A 27,658-nucleotide genomic window follows, 5' to 3' on the forward strand; every position below is an offset into this window, starting at 1 on the left:
GTGAGGATGTCACAGGTGCTCCTGCACAACTGCCTGGATTTTTCTTCCCAGAATTTATCCACAAAGGACTCCTCCACAAAATAGCCATTTTGCTGAACATTTTCTGAGCCAGAATCAGCCGGAAGAATGGACTGGGGAAAATACTTCTACACAGTTATGCTGTAAGACCAAGGGATCTGCAGAGCTCAGCCTGGCTGCTCCTCAGCATCCCCAGAGGCAGCAGCACCAGGAACAACCCTCAGTGCATGGAGTTGGATGCCCACAGCATTTCCTGCATTTTCTCCAAGGCAGGGCTAAGAACTGGACCTGCTAATCCATCAGCCAAAGGGCAGCTTCATCCCACCGCTCTCCCTGCCACCAAACCTGCAGCTTGGGTGCTGAGCCCCAGCCAGACCTCCCTTTGAGTCCCCTGATTCTGGCTGCCTGGGTAACACCAGAAAAACGAATTTCCAGCAGGAAACTGAACCTATGGCCACCATGGACCTTGGCTGGGCTCAGCAGGAACCCTCCTCAGCTGCTCTTACCAAGGCACACTGATCCAGCAGTCCCTGTTTCAGTCACCCTTCTCTCTAAGCATCCTTTCGCTCTGCTGTAAGGGAGGAAGCCCAAGTGCTTCCCTCTTTGGAGGGTGATCCCTCTGCCACCCAGCCTTGGGATGCTAAATTAGGAAGGGACTGACTGCTGCCTCCAGTTTGCCTTCCAAAGTTGTCCTGTCACTTCTCCATCACAATTCCCATCTCACCTCCTGTCCCAGAAGTGGGAGTTCCCAGCAGTGGGGCAAGAGCTTTCCCTTTGGTGATCAGAATCCTGGATCTTGGAATCAACCTCCTACCAACAACAACTCAGAGCCTTTTGTTGTCCTCAGACAGCTCTGTCACCACACACCTGGCACAGGTAAAGTCTCAAACCAGAGCACCCAAACCCCTTCCAGAGGTGAAACTTCCTTTTCCAGACTGAATGTGTGTGATCTGAGGGATTCCTTGTCCAGCTGAGCCAGGAAATTCCAGGCAGCACTTGAAGCCTTCTTATCCAGAGGGTACAACTGCAAGGGGGGGGACGACATGAGGTTCAACCACCTTTTCCTCATCCCAGAAAATTCACCTTCAGCCTCTTGAGAGCCCAACACAGGGATCTTCCCCCCTGCTTTACTTTGCCACTCTGAGTCTGCAAGAGGCATTTAAAGGGTAAAAATGTTTTGCAAAGATGAAGAAGGAGGAATGAGGACAGGGAGGATTTCTGGACACCCCAAGTCCCCAGAGAAGCCTCTCAGTGGCTGGTGATGTATTGGGTTTGGAGCAATGCATGGAAAGCCAGGGCAAGTTTGACCTTCTGCAAATGCTATTGTAACACCAAACAAAGCCCAGGCAGCTGGGTGAAGCCCAGTTAACCCATTCCCTGCCTCACAGAGCTGGCAGTGTCACAGCTGGGTGACCCCTGGTTCCCTCTCAGCCATCCCCCCTAACCTGGGCATTCAGGGGACAGATTTCTGTGAGCTCAGGAGGTGCATGCAGAGCATCTTTCCTGAAAAGCCAGCTCATTCTGTGCCCTGGAAAAGGATGAAAGCTGAGCTCAGACACTGCTTGGCTGTCAGAACATTGAAGGGGACCACAGGTGAAGAGACTTGGATGCTGGGAGTCAATACACCCCCCCTCTAAAGGAGACCAAGGGATTGGTGTGATTGTCCAAGAATTCCAGGATCTCATAGGAAATAGCAAAAAATCTCATCCTCTCCCTTTCTCATTCAGAGGGGACAGCCACAACAAACTACTAAAAACCTCATATGGCTCCAAGACAGAAAACCAGAAAGTGTTTGAGCAGCCACAAGCCTGAGCTGCACCTCCAGAGAGCAGAATAAACCCAGAGGAGAGATGCTCCCTGCAGAGCTCAGAGCAAGGTAAGGAATGGGATTTGGAAGCAGATGCTGTTTGAGAGGTGCTTTTATTCAGCTGTGTGACTGTTCTGGGTAAGGAGGGTGAAATATCCCCCTCTCTGAAAAAAAAAAAAAGAGTCACTGAGGCAGGAAGCCACTGCAGCAAAAGTGATGGAGAATTACAGCAAATGGAAGGGGGAGGTGATGAGAGACAGTGGGAAATTTCCTGACAAATGTTTTTAAAAGAAAAATGTCAAAGTCTTCTCAAAGTGAAGCAGAAATTCCTTAGTTTTTAATCTAACCAGCTCAAGACATCCATTTCAGAACACACCACCACAATCCCACCTATCCTAAGCATGTAATTTCCCCTCTTAACTTTTGGAAATGTTCCCATTGCAGCTATTACCCTATATCAGCTTTCCCAAATCAATGAGCTACTGGGATAAGTTAAACAACCCACAGAACCCCACCAGAACTGAAAGGAAGTTTCTTCAGTTCAACACTTGCAAAAACATTGGGTAACCCAAATCTAACTATTACCCACCTGTTAATTGAGCATTTCGAGCTCTTGGGAAAAAAAAATTCATACACAATCCCTCTTCCAACAGGGGAATAACAATGGTTCTCTGCAGTGATGTACAATGCCACTGCCCTCCAAGGAAGGGATTCTGCCCCTGTGCTCAGCTCTGGTGAGGCCACAGCTTGAGTCCTGTGTCCAGTTCTGGGCCCCTCAGCCCCTCAGGAAGGAGATTGAGGTGCTGGAGCAGGTCCAGAGAAGAGCAAGGAGGCTGTGAAGGGATCCAGCAGAATTCCTGTGAGGAAGGGCTGAGGGAGCTGGGGGTGTTGAGGCTGGAGAAGAGGAGGCTCAGGGGAGACCTCATCACTCTCTGCAACTCCCTGAAAGGAGGCTGGAGCCAGGGGGGGGTCGGGCTCTGCTCCCAGGCAACTCTCAGCAAGACAAGAGGGCACAAAGGGTCTCAAGTTGTGCCAGGGGAGGTTTAGGTTGGAGATGAGAAAGAATTTCTTTCTGGAGAGGGTGATCAGGCATTGGAATGGGCTGCCCAGGGAAGTAGTGGATTCTCCGTGTCTGGAGATCTTTCCAAAGAGCCTGGATGTGGCACTGAGTGCCATGGGCTGGGAACCACGGGGGGAGTGGATCAAGGGTTGGACTTGATGATCTCTGAGGTCCCTTCCAACCCAGCCCATTCTAGGATTCTATGATTCCTGCTCTGCTTCTTTAAAGCAAAAGCAGGAAGCTGGAACAGAAAGTTCCTAGGGATCAACTGCTGAGACACAGCAACTCACAGAATCCTCCAGACTTCCTCCTACTTGGATAATTCCTTGCCCAGAAGAGACTTTTTTCCCCCTCCCCCCAATCCTATTACACAACCCCATTTTCCCTCTCTGGAGGTGTCCCCATAAGCCTCAGTGCTGGGACAGCATCCCACCCTTTCCCTGGGCTTTATTCCACACCAGAAAGCAGCAGGGAATGAAAACTTTCCCTGGAAATGGGGAACCAGAGCAGGGCCAAGCTGAGAGCTGTGTTTTACACAGCATCTCATCCTGAGCACCTCATCCTCTTCCCAACACAGGCTACAACCCAGCAGCTCAGAAAGCAGCACAGTTAAGTTCACAAAAAAAATTCCTTGTAATCCTGCCTCACCCAAAGGGCTCTGTTTCTGAGCTGCCTTAGGCAAGAGGGCAATAAGTGGTAAGAAACCTTTCTTCCTTGTAACCCAGCCTTACATCCATATGGCATCATCCCTCATCCCATACTTTCCCTGGAAAAGTCCTCACTGTGCTTGGAGGTAGCTTGCTGCCCACCTCACATCCACTTGGAGCAAGGGCTGGAAACCACCCCTGTGAATCCTGCCTCAAGTTTAATCCCACTTTTACAGAGCTGGAATTTTTTTTCACAAGGAGAAGTGCAGAGAGCTTAGGAAAAGGGAAAGGTAAAGCACAAGGTGACACCCTAAGGAGCACCCTTCCAAAAAACACTCCAGGACTTTCTTACTAAAGCAGCTGGGGATGCCACCCTCCAGCTTGCCACTGGAATTTTCACCCCTCTGTCCCACAGCACCACTGAAAGGAAGGAAAACCACCCAAACCCATGGCAGGAGAACACTGGAGATGCTGCTGGGAATTTGGCAGTCCCAGGGCTGCCAGGCAGCACCAGGCTGCCCTCAGCTGGGTCAGCTCTCACCACTTAGGCATGAGGACTTCTTGAAAGCTGACCAAAAAAAAAAAACCCAAGAACATGTTGAGACCCTGGCAGGCTGGTTCTTCACCCCCTGGCAGAGTTTTGTCCCTTTTGCTCCCACTCCAAATGCCTCTTTGTGTCAGCCCTCAAGGAAACATATTTGCCCAGCAAACAAGCTTTGGCATGCAAGTGAGCAGCCAGCAAGCTCAGCCTCTGCAGGGACCAAAACCCACTCTTCCACCAGGGAAGAAAAGCCCACTCTTCCCCTGGGACACCCCTCATCTACCTGCAAACAGAGGAGCTCAAATAGCCCCATCCTGGCACCTGCAGGAAGCAAAAGCAAAGACTTGGCCATCCCCCAAAAATGGTTATTTCAAACCAGGGCTAAAAAGTGGACATGAAGAACACCAAAACTGTCACACTTGGCTTTAATCCAGGTTTAATGGGACCAATGAGCTCCTCCAAGCTGCTGGGCAGGGCTTTGTGCTCCAGCAGAATGATCCCTGCTCCATTCCTCCTCCTCCTCACTCCCTCCTCAGACTCAGCCCCAGGACCACACATCCCTTAGGGCAGGCTCCAGATGTGTAGCCGAGGCTAACAAACCCAAATAAACCCACAGCAAGTGGGTTTATTCTCTGCAGCAGGAGGTTTTACTCACCATCTTGTTTACTGCTGCTGCTGCAGAGGTGATGCTTAACCCTGAGCCATGGTCTTGCCTGGGATGCTGCTGGAACAGGAGAGAAAAGGGAGCAAACTGCTCTGTGTACCCTACAGCCAGCCCTGTCCCTATTCTCCTCCTGGGGTCCCTTTATAAAGCTCCTCTTAGCACTGACCAGAACAAAAGAGCTTATCAAACACACACACAAAAAAAAAACAAATCACAAAAACCCCAGCATTTTGGAGCCCCATTAATGAATTCTTAGCAGTACATGGATTATGGTATGGAAATCCAAAATGTTGCAGTTCCCATAGTAATGCTAATTCACCCCCCTGCACATCCTGTGTGTTCAGTGGTACATGCTGAAAAGAAAAAGCCTTCATCCACCCATGCCAAAAATGGTTGGGGTTTAGTCAAGACACTTGAATACCACCCCCCACAGAGCATTTATTGTTCAGAGAAGGGGATTTTCAGATCAAGTTGGATTAAGCCAATGCTTAATCATTACAGCTCCCCACATGCAGGGCAATAGCAGGAGCTCTCAGCCACGCTCAGAGGCTGAATGTTGTTTGCACAACCTGAGCAGAGCAAAGGGACCCAAATATTGAATAAAGTTGAGTCACCAAACCCCAGCCAGCTCTGATCCTGCAGGTGGATGCAGCACGGAGGTGGAAAGGAAAAAAAGGGAGAGAATAACCCAACAACCCCCACATACCCATCCTTAGTAATTCCTGAGTTATTCCACTTCCACAAGCACTTATTTCCTTGATACCTGAAATAATCCCCTTGCCTAGTGTCCCAGGTGCAGGAAGGGGCTGGGAAGCAGCTAGAGCAGTGCTGATCTCTCCCCAGCACAAACCTCTGCTGCTCTGCTCTGCTCTCCAAGCTCCTGAGCTCTTCCCATCCCTGCTTTACATAAAGCCCCCACTGCTCTCTGGCCCATTTGCATTCAGCAGCTTCAGCTGAGCAACCAGATTTGCATGGGGAGCAAGAAACTCTTTTTGTGCCACGGGAAACACCTTAAATCAAAGGAGTTTGTGCCTCTGTGTTTGGGCAGAGGGTTGTTCTCCTGGATATGTGTCTGGGAGGGAGGAAAGGCAGAGCTCAGAGATCTTGGAAACTCCTTGAAGAGGCAAGGAGGGTGAGGAGGAGGAGGACAGGCAGCACCAAAGCACCCAGTGGAAGCAGCATGCCCTTTTTTCAAGGGGGGAATCCACATATGACATTTCTTTGCCTCCAGTAAATCTAAATTATTAGAGATCTCAGACAGAAGGGCACAATTCAGGACAATGGGACCCTCTGGATTTGGGACCCCTGGGAGGTGAAGGGGGAGGCTGCACCCCAGGGCACCCACCCAGCCCTGCTCAGAGATGGAGCTGCTCCTGGGGGAACATCACCCCCAGACCACCAGCACCCATGTCCACACAGCAGATTTTCTGGGTTCCTGCCTGGCTGTTCCTCCACACTCCCCCCTCAAGCCCTGTGCTCTCCCTGTCCCTCGGGGGGGCACCAACCTCCCCCTTTGGAGCTCCAGCATCAAGTCTTGACATTCTGAAACAGCTCCCCAGCTTTCCTGCAGTGCCTGCTGTCCCCTGGAGCTGCCTCTGGGCACACCTGCCGAGCTGATTTGCTCACACCTTATCTTATCCAAGCAATGTGGCTCTCAGCTTCCTTCTTGGGCAAAGCTCAGCAGAGGGGGGGCAGCTAGGCAGGAGCTTGAGGATCAGAGCAGGATGGTTCTGCTCTGTCCCACCCCAGGAACAACTCAGCATCTGCCCCAACACCTATGGGGAAAGCAAGAACATCTCATCCCACCTCCACCTCAGCTGCAACAAACCTGCCCCAGGCACAGCAGTAATAAATAAACCTGATTTATTTTGCAGGAAATAAACCCACTTGTCCACAGAGAAGACTTCCACACCCAGCCTGCTGCTCACCTACAGCCTGACCTGCCAGCTGGAGATCAGCTTCGTTTAATCCTTTCATTTCACAGAGGGCAAACTGAGGCAGACAAAAGCACTGCTCTTAATCAGAGCTGGTTTGGGGCATGAGATGGAGATGTCCCAGCTGCTGGGACAGGGAGAGCCATCAGGTTTCCCTGGCTGTGCCTCCCCACACCTCTCCCAAGCTCCTGCTGCTTCCAGCTCACCTGCACTCTGCTTCCAACCCTCTTTTCCTAGAGCCTGGACTCACCTAGCTATGCCCAGACATACCTGGATTTGTCCCAGAAAGTCTGTTTTCCACAGGATAAATGGCATTTTCAGACATTCCATGATTTCATTTTTAACACCACAGAGCTGCCAGTCCTGCTCCTCCTAAAGATATCCTGCTTGTTCCTCTCTGGGAGAGATCCTGCCTCCTATCTTGAGATAGGAAGCCATAAACAGCTTTAGATACCAACACCTTGATTGCACAGCTACAACAGCTTAGACGTTTTTGAAGCCTTCGCTTTGAAGCCTTTCTTTGAAGGGCACTGCTTTAGCTTTCACTCAGCACCCATGCTGAAGCCTAATTCCTTCAAAACTCAGCAGAAGGGGTTTTAAGGGACTCCCCTTACTCATTCTCATCCCCTCAGAAGTGCAGGTCCCCTCAGCCCATGAAACCTGCTCTCATCAGTGACATTTCTGCATCCTCCAGGATCTTCCCAGCACCACAAGCTGGGGCAGCCCCTTACCCAGACACCACAGAACCATCAATCACAGGAGATGTCAGGAGGCTCAGGGCTCCCACTTACACTTTGAGAGGTCTCCTGCCATTCTTACAAGAACCCAAACCCTTCCTGCCAGGCTTTCAGGTGTAGGTGATCCTCAAACCTCCTTCAGCAGCCCATTCCATTCAGAAGGGGCCATGAACTGGGGCAGAAAAGTGAGATGGAGTCTTGTCCAGAAGCTGAAACTACAAAAGGAGGGGTGGCAGCTCCTCCTGAAGATGACATCTCTCCTAAATTAACGGCAGCACACATCACTAGATGGAAAGCAGGGATGCTAAAACCTCTTTGCTCTCCATCTCCTTAACCTGACAGTTTTTCCTCCAGTTTTCCAACCAGAGGAGAGCACTCTACCCTTCCAGAGCAAGGTGCCCTCTAAAACAAACCAACAATTAAAGTCACAGTTCCCAAGAGCAGAAGTTCTGCTTTAGTGCCCTGTGACACATAGTTAAGAGAAAAACACTTGGTTAAAAACCCCACAGAGCTCCCCACTCCTGTTACTGCAACACAAGCAAAGTGCAGCAGAGCTCAGCAGGGCCCAGGCTTCATTTGCAGGACCAGAACCCATACACAACCACAAAGCCACTAACCTGGGCTTTAGCTTCTTTCTCTCCCAAAGCTCACAGTCTTTGTTACTCCATTTGGGGCTCCTAGGTCTGGAGTCAAGCAAAATACTGAGATTCAGACATTCCTGAGAGCTAACAGAGACACAGAGATCTCCAAAACAATCAGAAATCAGCAGGAGAAAGCACATTATGGACAGAACTTTTAAAAAGAAACAACACTCATGTCATCCCATGGCACGTTTTGTTTGGTTTTTGTTTGGGTTTTTTTTAATGTCTGGCTGATGGTTATTAGAAACTTAAGGCTGGCAAAACTTTTGAACACATTTTGAATACCTCGTGCTCCTTGCCACAGCAGAAAACACTCAGGGAATGCTCAGGGAACCCAGCTCAGTGCTCCCTGCACAGCCACAGGGGTCAGGTTTGCTTAGGAAAATCACAGAATCATAGAATGGGCTGGGTTGGAAGAGACCTCAGAGATCCCCAAGTCCAACCCTTGCTCCACTCCCCCCGTGGTTCCCAGCCCATGGCACTCAGTGCCACATCCAGGCTCTTTGGAAAGATCTCCAGACACGGAGAATCCACTACTTCCCTGGGCAGCCCATTCCAATGCCTGATCACCCTCTCCAGAAAGAAATTCTTTCTCATCTCCAACCTAAACCTCCCCTGGCACAACTTGAGACCCTGCCCTCTTGTCTTGCTGAGAGTTGCCTGGGAGCAGAGCCCGACCCCCCCCTGGCTCCAACCTCCTTTCAGGGAGTTGGAGAGAGTGATGAGGTCTCCCCTGAGCCTCCTCTTCTCCAGCCTCAACACCCCCAGCTCCCTCAGCCCTTCCTCACAGCAATTCTGCTGGATCCCTTCACAGCCTCCTTGCTCTTCTCTGGACCTGCTCCAGCACCTCAAGCTCCTTCCTGAGGGGCTGAGGGGCCCAGAACTGGACACAGGACTCAAGCTGTGGCCTCCCCAGAGCTGAGCACAGGGGCAGAATCCCTTCCGTGGACCTGCTGGCCACGCTGTTCCTGAGCCAGCCCAGGATGCCATTGGCCTTCTTGGCCACCTGGGCACACTGCTGGCTCTTTGCTTGGGTTGCAGTAACAGGAGTGGGGAGCTCTGTGGGCTTTTTAACCAATGTGCATTTAGGTCCATGCACAGGCAAATCCTTCCTGGTGCACACCAAGAAATTGAAGCTTTAGGATGTAGGATGGGGGAAAAAACAGTGAGAAAAATACTGGGTGGTACTTAGAACTCCAACAGCATCTCCCTTTCAGGCTGAGCCAGCCACACCTCAAAGGATACAGAGAGGCAGAGAGCCTTGCTAGTAATTGTTGCCAATTCTTCTCTTTTGATGAGACAAAATGGATAATTCAAGATTCAGATTTCACATCAAACCCAAGTATTCCCCAGGGAGGCTTTAGATGGACAGCAAGCAAAGAGTTCAGGCAGGAGCAGAGAAGATGCTGCTCTCCTCATTAGAAGGTGGCACATTTCCTACAGCTGCAATTTCTTGCCTTTAAATGTGAGAGGAGCTCCTGCAAGCAGGGAAGGAGCAGTGGGAGATTCAGTCCCCAGAGCAGCCTTATAAAATCGAAGAGATCTGGACAGTAATATGTGGGCTGGATATTGTGGGAACTAAACCTAGGTTATTGCACATCAGGATCAATGTCCCCAGAGCTCTCTGACCATGAGGAACACTCTGCATGGAGCTGTGCATGGATCATTTATGTTCCAGCCAATTAGCCTCATCCCATTAGTTTATTTTTGAGGCTGCCTGGCAAGTCACAAGTAACAGAAGCCCCCTGGCACTGTCTGTGTGCTGCACGTGGAGTCCTCCTTTGCCATCCAATCTTCAGCTCAGGAGATGGTGGGGGTCTGGGTTCATTAAATGCATCAGACATGTTGGGGGGGTGTGAAAAATCTTCCTATTTAGTGGGGACAAAACAGAAAAGCAGACTTTCCAATCAGAAAACTTTAGTTTGTCACAGCATAGAGACTGGGAGAAGAGTGATGCTCTGAAGAACAAGAACATTGCCCAGCAAGGAACCTTTGGAGAGCTGTGACACCATTTTATAACTCCAGCCTCACATGAGTCTCTGTGCAAGAGGATGCTCTGGCAAAGGGAGGATTTCTCTACTCCAGCCCACTGCAGTTTCTTAGAACCTGCTCTGGACCACCTGACTTGGGAGGTGAAAGGAGAGACTGGACTGATTATGTCTGATCTAAAAAGGACCTATATATATATATATGAAATCTATATATATCTGCTTATCTGATCCTCAGAAATAAACACAGCTCTAGAACGTGGAAAAAAGATGACATTGCCCCTGGAGCTGGGTAAGGTAAAGCTATATAAATTGCCAGCTCCCACAGAGCTGCACAAAAGCCATCATCCTTATCAGGATAATCCAGAACTCCATAGGTGACATCTGAACCAGCAAGATGTGTCTGGATTATCCTGCCTCCTGGGGACATTCCTGAGCAGAGGCTGCCTGCCTGTTCCTGAGCCTGGGGAGCAGTGGCCTCTTTTCCCCTCGGCTGCTTTCAGGAAGTCCCTGCAGGAAGGACCTGAGGTCAAAACACAAGTTCACTGAAGTGCATCCCATGCACATAGGATGTTAAAGAGAAAGAGGCTGCAGTCCTAGGAGAGGGAGAGCTCTGGGGTTTTTCCTTCCAAAGGAGAAGCAGCAGCAGTGCAGCTGCCACAGGGCCCCGTGGCACCTTCACTGTGTCACCTGTACCTGGATCCTGGCAAGAAGGACATTCCCTGGACAGAAAATACCGGGAGGGTGCTGGTGGGGGGTGTGGAGAGAGTGAAAATAAAAGTTCTCCAGGTCCTGCACGTAAGACCAGAGCCCCAGGACCGTATCTCAAAGGAGCCTTCAGAGCATTACAAGGGGAGCAGGCAGAAGGCACAGAGCCCCCCAGCCCCCCGGGGCAGCTCTCCCAGCCCCACGGCCACACCTCGGGGCCGAACGTGGACCCTCCCCACTCACTCACCCACCCACCCACCCATCCATCCATCCATGAATCCTCCCCCAACCAGGGACCCCCGGCAGCTCCGAACGAGGCAGCTGCGTCCCTCGGCACCGCCGCAGCGAGCAGAGACCCCCCCGGGCCCCCGCTGCTCCCCTCTCCTCACAGCTGCAGGGCAGTCAGGGTGGGGGGAAGCCCCCCAGGAGCCCCCAGAGCCCTTTCCCGGGGCAGCCGCTCCCCGACACCTCTCGGGACGGGTCCCCGCCTCGGGTTCTGCCCCACAAAACGTCGGGGGGACCCGGCCCGCAAGCCCCCTCCCTCCACTTACCCGATCCGACCACGGGAAGACGAGACACCGGTACCGGCAGTGCCCGGGCCGGCCCAGCGGAGCAGCCGGGAGCGCTGGAGGCGGAACCGACCCGGAAATGAGCGGGGTGCGGGCGGGCCGGGGAATGGCCCAGGGATGGCCCGGGGCTCCGGGACGGGTCTTCCCCTTCATCCCCTTCCCCTCCTCCCAGCCCTCGGATCAGCAGCAGCCCCCGAACCCCAGCCCCTTCCCCCCGGCCCCAGAAGATGCGGAACCCGCGGGTGGGCTTTGCCCGCCCGGTCCCGCTCGGAGCCGCAGGTACCGCCCGGTACCTGGGTCGGGTTGGGATAGGAAGCTCAACTTCAGCGACTATCGGGAGCAACTCGGGGAGTTCTGACTTTGGAGGTGAAAAATCTTCATCAGCTGCAGCTCCTGGCAGCACCGGTACCGGCCCGGCACAGAACGAAGTCTCCCGAACCTCACTGGTGTCCGAGGCTGCGGAGAGAATGGACCCAAACCCTGCAGCACTTTCCCTACACCCGCAGTGCCAACCCCAGTCCCTGGGGGTTGATTTCCCTGTCCCAGGGGTTGTTTCCCTGTCCTGGGGGTTGTTTCCCTGTCCCAGGGGTTGTTTCCCTGTCCCTGGGGATTGTTTTCCCTGTCCTGGGGGTTGTTTCCCTGTCCTGGGTGATGTTTTCCCTGTCCCTGGGGGTTGTTTCCCTGTCCCTGGGGTTGTTTTCCCTGTCCCTGGGGGTTGTTTCCCTGTCCCAGGGGTTGTTTTCCCTGTCCCTGGGATCCCAGCTGGCAGTACCAGTGGCTCCAGGGCAGTTTCCAGGGCTGCCTGGTGTCCCGGGACATCACGGGCACACAACACCCAGAGACAGCTTCTGCACCAACTGGAAAATGGAGACAGAAGAGGAAAGGTTCAGTTTCCCCAGGATACACTCCTGAATTGGAAAAGTTTCAGATTCGTGAGTAATTTTTTCACTAATCCTTTCACAGGCACCTGCAGTTCCCACAAGATGCTGTTTAATACCTCCTGGAAACCAGGGCCTGCCCAGAAGTCCCAGTGAAACAGACACTAACACAATGTGGGGCATTTTGCCTTAAGGAAGTCAGAACTGGGCCAAGTTGCATCATTTTTCAAGCCTAGATCAATGCCTCGTTCATCCCAGGCATGTTTAACCTGAGAGCATTTGGAGCAGGACGAGCTGGACAGGGGCCAGCAAAACAAACCCAGATCATCCAGTGCATTAAAAAAAGATATTTAATAAAGCCACCTACCACAGCCAGGTAAGTAGAGTGAGAAAGTTTTTATTAGAAGGTATATTTCTGCCAAAATAAATAGTTACATTTTCTCCAGCAACAATTAGGAAAAAAAAAAAGAAATAGGTGGGCAAAAAGCATTTAACGATTTAATACTGAACTTTTAAAGTGACTGTGAACACTATTTAGTGACATTGCTGTGTAAATACATGACTTGAGGATACTACTGCTGGTCTAGCAGCTACTGTGACACCAGTAACTACCACAGGATCTCCACGGGTGCTTCAGGTTACAGCAGCAGAGTGAGCTCCCAGAGCTGGTGTTTCAAGAGGAAACCCTGGGTTTTATTTCAAAGTTCTATTTCTAACATTTCTTGTGATTGGGACCTGTAGAGAAACAAGACAAACCAGGTGCCTCGAGTTGTCAAAGAGTGGGTGTGAGTCCACCTGTGCCTGGTTAGGACAGGCCCCTATTGGGCATGAGCAAGACCAGGGGGCCAATAAAGGTGGGACACACACCCACTCACTGGCAATTCGAGGCACCTGGTTTATCTTGTTTCTCTACAGGGACCAGAGGTTTCCCCTCCCTGTTGTGCAGGAAGGCTGCTGGGGACCCACACACTGAGATGGGTGCAGTCAGAGACTGCTCGAGTGGAGCTGCCTGCAGGCTGGAAACAGAGCAACATCTTCCCAGGAGGAAAAGGGAGGGAAGGGGGAAGAGGAGCCAGGAACAAGTCCTGGTGGATTCAGAAAGGCAAAGACCACAGGGACACAGAGGGCAGGCAGGACAGAGCCCTCTGGAAAGGCACAGGGTGTTTTTGGCACAGACAAACTGGCTGGCATGGCAGAGAGGTGAGGAGGTCTGTTCTGTTCTCTGATTTAGAGGGAATAAGGAAACAAAGCTTGAAAAAAATAGTTGGCAAGATCCTTTGACCTCAGCAAGGCTTGGCCCTGCCACCCACCACATCTAGCAGGTGTTTAGCAGAAGTGGGAAACATTCACACAGAGCTCCAGCTATTGCTTCCACAACTGCTTCAGTCAAAGTGGGGGCTTCTCTCTGGGAGAAAGAAATAAATTACTGGATTTCTTTTTTTTTTTTTTTTAAAAGGACAAAACCACTGGGGAATATACAGTTAGTACTTGGGGCATCCCAGTGCTGGCAGACAGCTGATCCTTTCTTGTGCCTGCAAGTCTCAGAACAGCAAATACAGTCCAAGGATTCATGAGAAAACAATTTGTAAGTCCTATAGAAAGTGGTCAGAAGTGAAGCATTTTCTCCTACCCCTGGAAAACCAGCTTGCAACATGATTAACAACAGGGCAGCCAGCAAACCAAACCAAACCCACCCCACAGACACAGTGACTTACAAAGCATGGAGCAGATCACAACACCCAAACCTCTGCAGTGTTGTACAGCTTGGGGCTGCTCAGATGCACAAGAAGTTCACCTTGTTAAAAAGCAGAAAGCTGCATCTCTGTCACAGAAAGGAGGGGGGAAAAACGTGGATTCCTGAATGTGGATCTTTCACATGAAACAGTGGCAACAAGAAGGGCTGAATGTGAGAGGGGCAACTGGACTGCATGGGCAGCTCCTGCTCCAGGAACCTGATCTCAGCCCCTGGATACTGGAGAGCAGACAGGCACCAAGCTTCAAAAATCACCTTTGCTGCAGCAGGGAATGAGAGCTCCAGAAAACAGCAGATCCCACAAGGAACACGTAGGAAAAGGGCTTAAAGAACTTCAGCTAAGGTTATCACAATAAACCCCTCCAGGTCCAGCTGAGAGCCCATCAAGAGGTTTCCAGGGATTTCAAAGAAGTGGAGCCTGATCTCGACAAAGCAGCAGTGAGTGACATAAAACTGTACTTTAAAAGCATCCACAGCCCTTTTTCTGAATCAGCAGGCTAGAAGATCTTTCCTGCTTTCTTCATTCTTTGCAATCTGTGATGAATGAGCAGCATGAATTTAAAGCAAATGCATGAAATTTCTCTTCAGGAGGAGGAGGGTAGCTTGGAATATTTCTGACAGATCTGAAGTTCCTTTTATCAGAGTTTATAAGACCAACCAGCTATCACACAACAGCCATTGCATCACTTGGGGAATAAAACCAGGCACAGAAAGGGTTAATACAGAGTGGTGCTGTCCCAGTATCTGCTCACACCCTGCAAATCAGCACAGAGAAAATAGAAGTTTGGGAAGTTTCCTCCCCAAAGATTCAGACATTTCTATTTAAAGCCAGGCTTTGGGCTGTGGTTAGTTTGAAGTGTACGAAAGTTCCTCTTTGAGAGGTCAATATAACAAAGTAAGTGACAGCTGAGGTGAAACACAGAATGAAACTCAGGTGTTTTACCAGCCACAGGGGTTAGTTGGTTGAAATGCACAGTCCAGAACCAGCAGATCTTCTGGATCAGACCACTGGAAGGCAGCAGCACCAGCCATGGCAATTCTGATGCAAGAGAGAACAGATCCAGGGGATAAGATTGACAAGCTGCAATTTCATATTGCACTCTCTTGCCAAGAGAATTTTGTTTCATAGTTTAGTGGTTTACATAATCACTCAGTGGTTTTACCAGTCCAGGAAGGGATAAAAAAATAGTTGCATCATTTTCTCCACCCGTGTATTAACACAAACAAGGCAGAGTCAAAAGGGCAGCAGCTCCTGAGCACAACATTTTCCTCATGCAGCTTTGCTCCCCATTTTCCTTCTGGATGAAATGCCCTCATTTCTTGCCACTAAATACCTGTATGTTCTTCCCATTTGCTTTCTGTGCATTAGGGAAAAGAGAGATGCATTTGGCAAACTAAGCAGCTGTCCCATCCCCTAAAGAAGTCAGCAGAATGGAACCCCACAGCAAGCCACAAAAAAACCACCTTTAACCAATTCCAACTTTCATCAGATTCATTCTGCTTCCCCTGACAGTAGCTTCTTGCTGGTTCACCCCAGTGAGACCTGAACCAGCCACCTCCTGCTGTAGGCTTCAGCCAGCCACCACTGACTTCTTTTACAACCCAATCCACTGCTTTCAGAATCCTCCTTTTTTTTTTTTTTTTCTTTTCCTATAGCCACTTCCCCATTCCCTAATTGCATGAAGGATGTGAACTTTAGTACTAAATGTGCCTGTGTGAGTGCAGGCTTGGTTCAGAAGCTCTCAGGCTGTTACCTGGGTGCTGAGATGCAGGGAGGGCAGCAGGGTGATGCCCAAACCATCAGCTGGTATTTGTACTGGTGTGTCCCAGGCAGGCAGGCAGTCTGTCAGCACCACAGCTGCCTCACAGCTCTGTGCCACTGCAGAAAAACCCAGATGCTTATCACAGTCCCTACCACAAACACTCCAACCCACACCCACTGCACAATTGTGCTGGTAGGAAACAGCACCCACCACCTCACCCACATTACTTGCTCCTATGCCACTGAGCAAATTCACTGCTTTTGCCAGCTCTCAGGAGAATTTCTGGGGTTCTTTTCCCTTTTAAATCAAAGGTGAAAAAGAAGGTCTTTTATAAATCACTATTCCACCCACAACCAGCTTTAGATAACCCCATCATGCTCCCCAGCAAAGCCAAGATGGTTGTGTTGGCCTCTGGCTGTGCTCACAGAGGTAGAAGACACCTCAGGCAGCATGGGATGCTGCAGAAAAAGATCCCAGGTTTTGTGTCACAGTGTGAGGACTTAAGCATCTGCAGTCCCAGAAGCAGCCAGATCTCACCCTGTGAACAAAGTCACACCCAGACCACCCCCAAGAAGGCAGCACCTTACAAGGCAAAGTCCTGCCCTGCTACAGCCCCCGTAAGCTTAAGGGACAGTTAAGGGACACTTAAGGGACAAGACAAGTGTAGGTATTCCAAGCAGGCTGCATGTGCACTCCTCACCTCCCCATCTCCTCCTCCTGTCACTGCAGGGCTGTACCTGTGAGCTGTAGTGTGAGGCTGACACAGCTACACCCCTACATCCTCCCCACTCCAAAGCCTCCACGTCCAAACCCTTCAAGCAAAAGGGACAGAACCAAGCCCTGTTTTGGCAGGAGATCCCTTCTGTGTCACCCACTTGGAATTTCCTTCAGTTGTGTGGTCCCTCAAGGGGCAAAATCTGACTCCTGGTCTGAGACTGCCACTTCCCCAGCACTTGCTGTTTCATTCCACCACAAGGCTCTGACAAACAACATCCCCTACACAGTCTCTCCTTCCTACAAGCAATTCACATTACTTCAGCTGCTAAGCTGATCCTCAGACAGCCAAGCTAAGCCTTTTCCAGGGCAATCCCACACTAATTCCACTCACAGTGAGAGGAATGGGGCCTCACATTCAGTGTTTCCCTCAGAAAAACCTCCAACTCTTTAAATTACCTCTTTAAAATAAGCTCAATGACTTAATGCTCAGAGGTCAAGCTGCAGAAGTTCCAAGAGGGGGAAAAAAAAAAAATTAAAAAAAAAAGAAGAGAGATCATGACAGCATGAATCAGAGTAAATGCATAACTTTTCTACATTTCTGCAGTCCCAGTGCAGTCTGTACCAGGGCCAGCTCTGGCTTCCAGTGGAGATGCATTTAAGGGATATAGGAAAGAACTTCAGCAAAGAAGAAAGTCAGGAGTTTTGCAAGCCATGAGAAAAACAGTTTGGCGAGAGGCTACTACTTCATTTTTCAGTAGCACTGAGAGCTAAGGGATGTCAGATGATTTAAGAAAAAACCAAGACTCATGCTCTAAAAAACAAAGGAAGCTAAAAGCTGGATGAACTTGAGAGCATCTTCTGCATTGTGATTATCTGACAGTAAAAAGCCAATGGCAATTCAAAGTGCAATGTCTGGGAAAGCCCAGTTGGGTTAGCATCTAGAGCAAGGTAGAGCAAGGTATCAGCTCGTGTGTGCCTTTGAACAGAGATCCCTTGCCTGGCCCAGTGGGTAACAAATGGCTACAGCCAATTCCAGCAGTCTCCATGCTGGGGAAATCTCCTTTGCAGCATCTTGATGAGAACAGGGCAGCCCTGCTGCTGAGGGATGAGACTGGTCCCACCCTGTGTCTGCTACCCTCCTCACCCACCCTCATCCCCTCGTGGCAGCAAGCTCAGAAGAGTGGCAGGCACTCTTTTTTTGCACAGTCTAGAGGTGGCAGCTTGAGCTGAAAGCCTTCCTTAGGGAAGAGGGAGGCCTGCATGTCCACGTTGATGCAGAGCAGGCCCAGCATCAGCTGGCGTTGGTATTCCTCCCACTTCAGCATCACATCCGACAGGGAACGGTTGCTTCTCATCCACACAGGCAGTGCTTCACCACAGACTGGGCCAGGAGACAGGGGCAGGCTCTGGGGTCCTCCCAGCTCAAAGTGGTAGTAAAGCCTGTAAAGGGAAAGAGAGGCAAAGAATCAGCAGATGGGGACCCTTGAGAGGGTCACCAGAGCACAACTCCATCAGCACGGAGCTGTTCTGTTCTGCTGCTGACTGCAGGGTCTCAGGTGGAAGTCCATCTCCCATTTCCCCCTCACGTCTCTTGGGTAAGAGTCACCCCACTGTGTTAGGATCTGGATCACAGCACCTTCCTTCTGTCAGCCAAGCAACAGTCTTGCCAGGGTCTGCTGCAGGGAGTTCAGCTCAGAAACAGGCACACACAGACCCAAAGCACTCTCATCTGGACACCCTCCAGTGCTTCCTGGCCACCCTAATGCCTCCCCCATCCTAAACCAGGCCTAGATCTCAAGGCAGAAAAGGTCTTTTGAATGCAAGGAGCTCTTGCATTCAGGAGAAGGAACTTTTAGGGGACCCTGGGCCAGTAGATTCCACACTGACAAACAACTGCCTTCTACAGGGAGCAAACATGGAATAAGCTCATGTCTAGTTTTAATTAGACCCCCATCTTCTGCCTTATTGCTCTAAGTAAACTGCTTCATGTAGGGTCTGCCTTCAATGGGAAGAAAAGAGACCACATGCTGAGTCTATCCCAGCAGTTATTGAAGCCAAGAGACCATGGACCAGATCTGTGGTTTAGATGGGGCAGTAAATCCTTCAGGAAAATTTGTGCTCTGCTTGCTCTGTGCTAAGGGGGGAGAATCTGCAGAAGTCAAAGGTGGAAAGGGTGATGGAGGGCTCCTCCAGGAAAGTGCTGTGAAGAAAAGCAGTCATACCTGGCTGAAAGGTGACTGCCCAGTTTCTTCTTGGCTTTCTTTACAAGATAGTTGCAGATTTCAGTCATCTGCTCCCTCATCCATCTAATATCCTCAGGGATATCTGGGAGCCATTCCAGCAGCCTGGGAAGAGGCAGGAGACAACCATTAGTTGGCCCACACAAAGGACAGGAGGGAAATAACTCCAGTTTTGCCTCCTATCAATGGTTACTCATTATTTTTAGTGACACAATATCATTCATAGAATTAAGGTGGAAATGTAGTGAAGACTTAAAACAGCCCAGGAACTCATTACATGTTTTTGTCTGCACTTGCCATAAGTTTCATCCTTTCTCAGATCTGAAAAGTTATTTGTTTTTTTTCCAAGCCTTTCTATCACAATCTCCTTTCAGAAACCTTTCATAGGTTCCTTTGTACAGAAGTCTGACAGACCTGTCTTCCTTGACATGTAGGTGTAGAGCTAGAAATCACTGTGACTACTCTCCCCCTTGCTCCAGAAAAGAACTACCTCTTGTGTAGTTCTTACTTTAATCCCTGCATTCCCAGTTCAGCAGCCTCTCTTCTTCAGGCTCCAAAATTCATCACCATTTTCTATTGCAGGTTCCAGCACACATCCATCTTTCTTCAAGCACATGAAGGTAAAGAGTTTTGTTTGTTTGCTTCTTCCTATCAGTCTGGTAAGTGGCAGGAACCCTTTCCTCCTAGGGAGGATTCCATGCTCTGTCCCTTCTCCATTTATGCTCCACCAGCACCATCAAACACTTGGTTGCACCAGTCAGAAATCCACAGAGGAAGCAGCAAAAGCCCTACCTGACAGTGAAGGAAACTGCAGACTCCAGAGGCAGCATATAGGGGAACATCATTGCTGTGGCCACACGGATAGGCAGCATGTTGCTGATACCAGCCAAGAAACTTTTTCTTTCAGCACAAGCTTCCAGAAGAGCTGAAGACAGAAAAGAACATGGCTGAATCCCCCCAGTGGGACTGCCCCTTCCTTCTCATACCCCAGAAGTTACCCAGCCTGTTGTCAACTCTCTCACACCTTTCACTTCTTTAGGAAGTCTTGCTCAGGGCAGTGAGCACACCAAGTTCAGCAGCTTTCAGTTTTATCAGACTCCCAAAAAGGTGAGAATGAAGATGCCCTCCTCTCCTTACCATGCAGAAGTCTCCACACCACCATCCAACCATCAGCAGGTTCCAGGTTCAATCCCCCCAGCTCAGCCACAGGCAACACCCACATCCCAGTAATTCTCTGAAGTGGCCCAGGCAGCACAGAAAGATTGTCTGGGCTTTGGGTCATACCTTGGTTCAGTCTGGGAGGCAAGTGTTCAAAGATATGCTCTTCAACCACAGCAAGAGCAGTATTGTCCTCCAGTTGGTCCTCAGGTGCTTTTTCATCCTCTTTCTTCTCTTCTGGGGGGGCTTCTATAGCCAGGAGAGGTCGGGAAGGACTTGGACGATGAAGATTGAGGAGACCTGAGGAGAGAAGTGAAACCATAAGGACACAACCCAGCTGCCTGGCCTGGCCTTTAGTGTTTAGTGTTCCCCCCAGCCTCCCTCAGGCAGCAAAGGATGACACACAGCCCCTTTTCCTTACATCTATTGTAATGCTGACAACAATGAGTTAAGAACCTCACTTTCCTCACCATCCTCTCCTTCCCCACCATGAATTCTAACTTTCCCCCTTTGATACTGACTGCAGGGTGCTGTTTAGCAGTGTTTTGTTGCTATAATCTGACAGTTCCCAATCTTACAGGTAAGATTTCCCTGCTGCAGCTTAATCCTCCAACAGAGGTGCAGGTAAAGCACCCATCACAGAATGCACACAGATGGCCCTGATCTGCTAAGAACTGACACCAGATGGCAGCAAACCCCCACACACTTACCCTGCTCCACCAAGGAAGCCCAGGGGCTGCACCATTGAGTCAAACAGTGGAGCCAAGCTGCCAGGAGCTGAGGACTGCTGGGTCAGAGTTGCACATAAAAAGGGGCAGGGGACCTGCAGGAGGTCCAAACGGCACCGGTGCCTCACAAGTGTGTTGGTGTAGCATTGAGCACAGGCTAAGTAACTGCAATACTCAGCTGTGCCAAAGCCACCACTCTGGTGTTAGTGGTTCCCTGCACTGCACTTGGAAGTGGCCACTTCCCCTCTGCCTCCCAGAGCTGCAACAGACTAATGGGAATTTCCTCTTCCCTCAGTTCTGCTGCTCCATTTTTCATATGCACCCACCATGGGCTATCCTCAAAGCCCACTCCCCAAGCCTTACAGAAGAGATGAGGCCCCCAGACCCCCAGGTCCTTACCATTCTTCTTCAGGAAGTGCAGTCCATCCCTGTAGCCCTGCTTGCACATATCCCGCAGCACCTGGAAAGGCAGGAAAAATTCATTTGGAGATCAGCCAGTTGGAGCCCAGCAAACACACAGCTCAGTGCTGGCTTTAGAGGAATTCTCCTGACTCCTAAAGCAAGTCTCATCCTTGCCAGCTCTTCCCATGGGTTGGAGCAGGAATGGGAAGCACAACATGCATACACTGGACATGGGAAGCACAGAATAAAAAGGACTGGAAGGGACATCTGGAATCCTACCTAACAGCAAGCATAGACTTATAGCTAACTCCTCCAGCTAGAGCTGATGCTGCTGTTGGCAGCCCAGAATACTTTCCAGCAGATGCCAGGAAGAGCCACTGCATTTGCAGATAAAGAGGGGTCACAGGAAAACGTGTCCCAGTAATTCAGCACATCAATGCACGTTTATCATGCCCACGTGCCAGGGTTTCCTGAGCCTGTCTGCTCAGAAGCATGAGAGCTGTCTGCAGTGCCACCTTCTCTACTGGCACTTTGCAGGAGACCATCACTGCCTTCAGCCTGGCACTTCCCTCCTGCCCTTAAAACTCTAGAGGATACCTCTTCCAATGGCTGACACCTCCCTGTTTACAAGTGAGCCTCAATTCTTGGCAAACACCACTCTAGAGAGAGTCACATGGAAATACTTTCCAAGCAGCTGCTACCACCTTCATTCCAGGTCTCCTGATAGCAAAAGAAAACCAAGCAACCTCTACAACCCTGGGCAGATGGTCAAGCTCTGCCAAGCCACTGAGTGACTGATGTCAAGGTTAAAAAACAAGCAAGACAAAAAAAAACCCCAAGCAGTGACTGGAACACTGAGTGTCTCAAGTGCCTTCCCACCCTGCCCAGGCTGTGGTGCTGCCAGAACTCTGACCTGGGGCTCCGGGGGGAACAGAGCCTTGGAGAGGCGGTAGAGGTTGCGAAGGTTGAACTGGATGCTTGTGTTGGTGACTCTCAGCTCATGCATGTTTGTGGAACTGTCCCTGGGACAGATATCACTCTCCCCTGAAAATGGAGACACTGTGATGGTGTTCTTCAGCTCATACCGGGGCAGGTTGTCAGAAATCCCTCCGTCCACGTATCTCTGAAATGGAAACAAATGAAGCATCCGTCAGTCTTGTAACTGGTGCAGCTGCTCTTTCACTCTGTGTCCCTGTTCATTCCTATTTGTGCCAACAGCTTGGGAAGGGAACACCTACCAGCACTGCAACAGCACCTCTGTGTTGTCTGTGCTACCCTTTTGCTACAGCCTTTCTTCCCATGGCAAAGTGTTGTTGGTTACCAGTGTTCAATGGGAAAGGCACATCCACTTCTCTGACTGCTCACACCTCCCAGGGGGGGTCTGACTGCTGCCCAGTGAAATAATCTGACTCACCTAAAGCCCCACGTAGTGGAAGTTAGCACTGATCTAAGCTGTCACACTGCAACATGGGGCCACTTCCCACTCGTGTTTATAACAAAAAAGCTCAGACACACGTTCCCCACTGGTGGGTTAAGAGTAAACTGAGAGTTAAACTAAGAGCAAAGCCAGCTGATTTGTTGCTAGCAGGCTTATCAAGCAGCAAGCCCAACACACACACACACATTTGAAATCTGCTTGCTGTGGTGTGATAACAGTGTACAAGGGACTTGGGTTTTGCTCCTGACTCTTCTAAGAGTGTTCTGTACCATGTGCCATAAATACATTTGCGTCACTCGTGGGGAAGGGCAACCCCAGCAGCATGTACTCAGCCCAAAGTACTCCTAGAAGTGCCATAATTGCACAAGAAAGAAGTGGAGCAACACAATCCCTATCACAGGTCCTTGGCAGAGCAAAGCAACACGCAGAGGGTTAAAGAAAGGAGATGTTGGTCAAGCCAAAAGGGCAGGGAATTTGAGATCTTACAGAGGAAAAAATCTTGTGAACCTCAGAGTCCTGCTGATTTTGTAGCAGGGTTGATGCTGCCATTGGGTGCCTGGAACCCTCTGGACAAGTTAAAATGCAAATCATCCTCAGGAGGTACACAGCCCCAAAAACCAGCAGCAGCTGTAGTATCCTTCAGATGTACTGGATGAGGAGCTGAGCTGTCAGAAACTGAACCCAGGCAAAGCATAGAGTTCTGGTCAGAGGAGGAGGTACTCTGATCCGTGCCATGCTTTGCCTTGTCTGACCACAGACATCAGCCTTTTGCTACACAATACCTAGGGAAATGCCAGCTGCTGTTTCTGGAGGGTGCTTAGCAGCTTTGTTCTCTCTTGCTCTGGATGGCAGTCAGGCAAACACCTCTTCAAGCAGCTCCTCTGAGCCTGAAGAACAGTTCTTGGGCTCTTGAGCTGAAAGCAAGGAAATTCAGCCACAGGAAGCCAGCTCTCAGCAAGGTAACAGGGGCAGAGGGGAGTGCACAGCAGGTTTCTTCAGGGCAAATTGAAGAGGCTGAAGGGAGGTGTCTGTCCTGTGACTGCAGCTGCAGGCTGGAGCAGCACAGAGCTCTGCACCCTTCTGTCAGGTGCTGTTCACCAAACACAGTATCCAGACAGCCACGGGCAGTGCCTCCTGCACTGCCTGGCTTTGTGCAATGAAGCAAGCAGAGGGATGGGATAGATTAAGCTCAAGGACACCCTGCTGGAAACAGAACACTCAACTTGTTTTCTAGATGCCAAGAATCAGTTGAGCTTCTGACCCCTTTTAAAGTGGGCATCAGCTTTCCCTAAGCCAAAAGCCACCAGAGCAAACAGTCTTTGTCATCATGTCCCCCTCATCTGGCCACAAAGCCAGACACATCTGGCTGACTCCCTCTGCAACCAGGAGAGCATGGCAAGAGTCAAGCACAGTGCCAGGCACACACTTTGTTTAAAAAAGATGGAGCTGTGTCCTGGCTACTTAACCAACAAGGTTCTTTCAGCCATGATGCACAAACATTTCCCTGAGGGTGGCAGCAGGAGTGAGCCCATGCCATGGGGAAAGAAGGCTTAACCACAGGAAGGCTGACAGACAAAGCCTTCCAAGGGCACGGAAATCTAGGAATACCCAGGGGGACCCTGCTCTCTGCTCCACCATTCCCCAGGCAATACTGAGTACCACTCCTTACTCAAGATCAGCCACCACTTCTCTGGATTTGCCTGACCCTCCAGGAACCCAAGGACCCCTCAGCCCCCCTCTCAAAGGCACTGTCAGCACAAAGCCTGGAGCCTGCAGCATGAGCAGCAGCAGCTTTTGGGGATGGTTCATGGGTTGGGGTCAGCTCTGGGGTGTCCAGTTCCATTCCCTTACATTCTCCTCCTCCCTGCCATGAACTGGCATTCCCTGAGCCTTGTTAGGGATCCATCCTGCCAGACACTGCACAGCTGGCACAGGACTTGTCAGGTCAGTTAAAGACCTTTTCATTTCTCAGTATTTGAGAACTCTTTTTTTTCTAACTCCTCCCACCCATCCTCATCATCCATTCTATACAGGTAACTCCACCTGAGAGAAGTGAACACTGGGAAAAAAAAATGAGAAGAAAGGTGGAATACGGATTTTACATCTTGCACACAAGCATATTACCTTCAAAACTGGTCCTTCTGCCAGGACTGTCAGTCTGCCTGGGATCACAGGCATGCTAGGAATCATGCAGTCCTGTTTCAAAGCCTTTTCCCAGGCTCATTCCTAACCTAGTTTAACCTCTCCCCTCCCCAGTCTCCCTTCAGAGACACAGAGCCATGATTTTCCAGAGAAGAGGTAGAAATCAATTTCCTCATCTCCCTTCCTCCCCACCTTTGTCCAGAGGGAATCTTGCCATGAGCAGCCATCCCCAGGGCACACTGCAGCAACACTGATGACATACTCAGTGCTGGAATTCTGGCACCTGATCCACACTGAGCTCAACAGCCCCCGAAGAGGTATTACCAAGAAACACTGTTATGCCCCACAAAAACCCTGCCTGCAGTTTTTGAGCAAATGCCAAGCCACGACTGACCCTGTCCCCTGTCTGAAGGGTTGGACATTGGACATTTCTTCTACGTCATTTCCCTGCCCATGTTTGCACAAGCCCAAAGCAGCCAAGTTGGATATGGGATGCAGGAGCAAACCTGACCTCGCTTTTAGGACACAACCAGGATTGGAGCAGACCTGATGCCATGCCATCACTTATGGGAAACCATACATTAATGGCAGGTCTCTCTTTTGATTCCTTAGTTTGCAAGTTGCTTTTTAATGTGCACATGAATGCATTTTTGTATTTAATGTGCACCTGTGAAATACAGGGGGAGTCCAAGCTCAACTGAGGCCTTTAAGTATGACTGCAATATCCAGAGACATTCCAGCTCTGCACAGCTTTCAAATGTTTCTGTTTTTAACACCCAAATACAGAAGGGAGAAATTGTTCTGGTTGGCCTTGGACAGGATGTTAAAGAAAGCTGTAGCAGGGAGAAAAACAAGAAGAACAAGAAGTCCATGGAAGAGAGAGGTATCAGCATCACAAGTTAAAACCCCACAGAAAGCATCAGGCTCATGGGAGAGGAACTATACTCAGGATTTCTGTTCTGGACCCCAGTTCTTTCCACATGCAGAGCACTGGGGCCTCAGTAACAGAAAGCACTGTACCAAGCAGCCAGGAGAATCATCTGCTGAGTCAGTCAGGACTGGCCCAGGTTGCTGTACAGTGCTGTCATGTAAATCCTCTGGTCTTTGGGACATTTATAGCCAGCTGCAGAGGAAAGAAGGCACATCCACTGTTGGGAGCTTTATCTGAGAATCCCCCACACTTCTTCAGGCTATTTGCTGCCAGCAGACAGACAGTAAGACTACCAAAACTGAGTACCACTATTTCTGCTTTCTGATTCATTAGTCCATGATTTAATGAGGGAGCATGTGAAGAGTCTTTCTTACCACTCCACGCAGGGTTGGGGGAATGAGCCCACAGTAGACAGGGATGAAGGTGCTGCAGACACAGGCCTGAGGGAGAAAGAGATCTACAATGTAAAAAGCAGATCAAAGCCTTCTGAGCCCAACAGACACCTCGATACACCAGACTGGCCCAGGCTAACAATTATCCACTGTCACTAAGGACCTCTGGAAGCCAAACACCACCACAGGCAGTTCCTGCCCAGCCCTCTGCAGGAAGTTTCTGTTCACCTGGATCAGCTCCTCCTTGGACTGGAAGTCTGACAGGATCACATTTTCTCCATCAGAGACCCGGGTGAGGGAAATACCCAAACGTCCTCCTGCCACCTCGTGCCCATTCTCAGGCACAGTCTTGGACAGGCAGATCCGAATGATTTTCACCAAGTTGAAAGATGGGTGGAGGGGGCCCAAGAACCTCTTCCGGGCTTCTTTTGACACTCGAATAATGCTGGCACCAGCCTCACCTGCAACAAGAGAGAGAGAAGTCACACCAGGAAACCTTAGCAAAACCAGCCTTCTCCTTTATGGCCCAGGAGAGCCTAATTCCCAGCTTTACCCAGAAGCTGATGGGTAAGGCAAGACAAGGGGGTGTTAGGGTCAGAGTTACAGAAGTCCCATCACACAAGTCTGCTGCCTCAGTCCTCACAGCACAGAGCTCCCCTCACCTTACTTGTTTTATAAAGTCAAGGAAGATGAGATGAATTTGGCCACAGCCTCACCCATTTTCAGCCAATCCTTTTTCCCTGGGCATTGCAGGGCTGGTGTCAACACACACTAACAAAGAAAAGCAGGAAGGTGCTTTAAGGACTTTGAGCTTATGGCTAAATCCATTTCAAGACATCTTCCACAAAAACCTTTTCATGAAAACAGTCACCTGCCTGTGAGCCAAAGTGCCAGTGCAGAGGAATGCTGGTGCTTTCCAGATGAGTGATCCCAGCTCTGCTGGGAATGTCAGCCCCAGCCCAGGGAAGCAAGACAGACACTGTGTTCCCTGAAGAATCAGTGGCTTGGGGCCACCTCCAATGTCTTGGGTGTCTGTCCCTTCCCTGGCTGATCCCACAGCACTAAATCAGGAGCTGAGGGCAAGCAGGATTCAGGAGGTCATGTCTGCTGTACCCCTTCACACAGTGACCCAGGGGAAGAGACATCCCATTATCCCAGTCACTGGGAACCTGATCTGGAAAGAGCATCAGGGTTCTGCAATGGGAAAGGAGAGAGAAGAGAAAACTGAACCAAAACATCAACCCCAGCCAAATCCACAGACCCTCGCCTGGTCCTCTCTGCACACAGTGACTGCTGCTCCACACACATCTCCTCACCATGGTGACCCCAAATACTGAGGAAACCTTGCACCCCCAGGGCCAAGAGAAATGTACACATGGGGAGAATTAAGGGAACCAGGAGAAAATAAACATGATTTCACAAATCAAGACTTCTCCTCAATCAAACTGAAGTTTAGAACTGAAGTTTTCTTGAGAAGGAAGATGAAAGGCTGCCAGTCCAAGCCAACTGGAAATGCTTTCATTTTGCTCTCCCACTTGGTCTTGCAGTCACAGAGAGGAAGCAGGAGGATTAAAGAAACCACCTTAGACCCAGGTTAATAAATATAACGGAGATAAGAGCAAGATCAACCTCATTGCTGTATTGACACACTTGACTCTTTTGCAATACACGTGTCAGCAACATGTTCTCCATCAGCAAAGCTTGGGATTGGGATTCTGTGCTTAGGAAACCCATCAACACCAGTAGCTCAGACACACACAGAACTGGACCTCTGAATGTGACCAGAGACTCTGGGGTCAGGA

General features: G+C 50.2%; 2 protein-coding genes across 2 annotated transcripts in view; both read right to left on the reverse strand.

Annotated features, from left to right (window-relative positions):
• CRACR2B (calcium release activated channel regulator 2B) overlaps nt 1-12,375 on the reverse strand; it is a 47,297-nt gene extending 34,922 nt beyond the window's left edge. Inside the window, exons 1-3 of the mRNA XM_030451553.1 lie at nt 12,312-12,375; nt 11,598-11,770; nt 11,297-11,442 (exon numbers count right to left, since the gene is read on the reverse strand). Coding sequence (XP_030307413.1) covers nt 11,297-11,442; nt 11,598-11,770; nt 12,312-12,375 — 383 coding nt within the window. The remainder of the gene's footprint in view (nt 1-11,296; nt 11,443-11,597; nt 11,771-12,311) is intronic.
• Nucleotides 12,376-12,569: 194 nt separating this feature from the next.
• PNPLA2 (patatin like phospholipase domain containing 2) overlaps nt 12,570-27,658 on the reverse strand; it is a 31,309-nt gene continuing 16,220 nt past the window's right edge. Inside the window, exons 2-10 of the mRNA XM_030450946.1 lie at nt 26,085-26,317; nt 25,839-25,904; nt 21,867-22,076; nt 20,951-21,011; nt 19,950-20,123; nt 19,458-19,590; nt 18,648-18,770; nt 13,112-17,865; nt 12,570-12,927 (exon numbers count right to left, since the gene is read on the reverse strand). Of these exons, the coding sequence (XP_030306806.1) occupies nt 17,598-17,865; nt 18,648-18,770; nt 19,458-19,590; nt 19,950-20,123; nt 20,951-21,011; nt 21,867-22,076; nt 25,839-25,904; nt 26,085-26,317 (1,268 nt within the window). The 3' untranslated portion in view covers nt 12,570-12,927; nt 13,112-17,597. The remainder of the gene's footprint in view (nt 12,928-13,111; nt 17,866-18,647; nt 18,771-19,457; nt 19,591-19,949; nt 20,124-20,950; nt 21,012-21,866; nt 22,077-25,838; nt 25,905-26,084; nt 26,318-27,658) is intronic.

Source organism: Calypte anna, chromosome 5 (assembly GCF_003957555.1).
Source record: "Calypte anna isolate BGI_N300 chromosome 5, bCalAnn1_v1.p, whole genome shotgun sequence".
Lineage (NCBI taxonomy): Eukaryota > Metazoa > Chordata > Aves > Apodiformes > Trochilidae > Calypte > Calypte anna.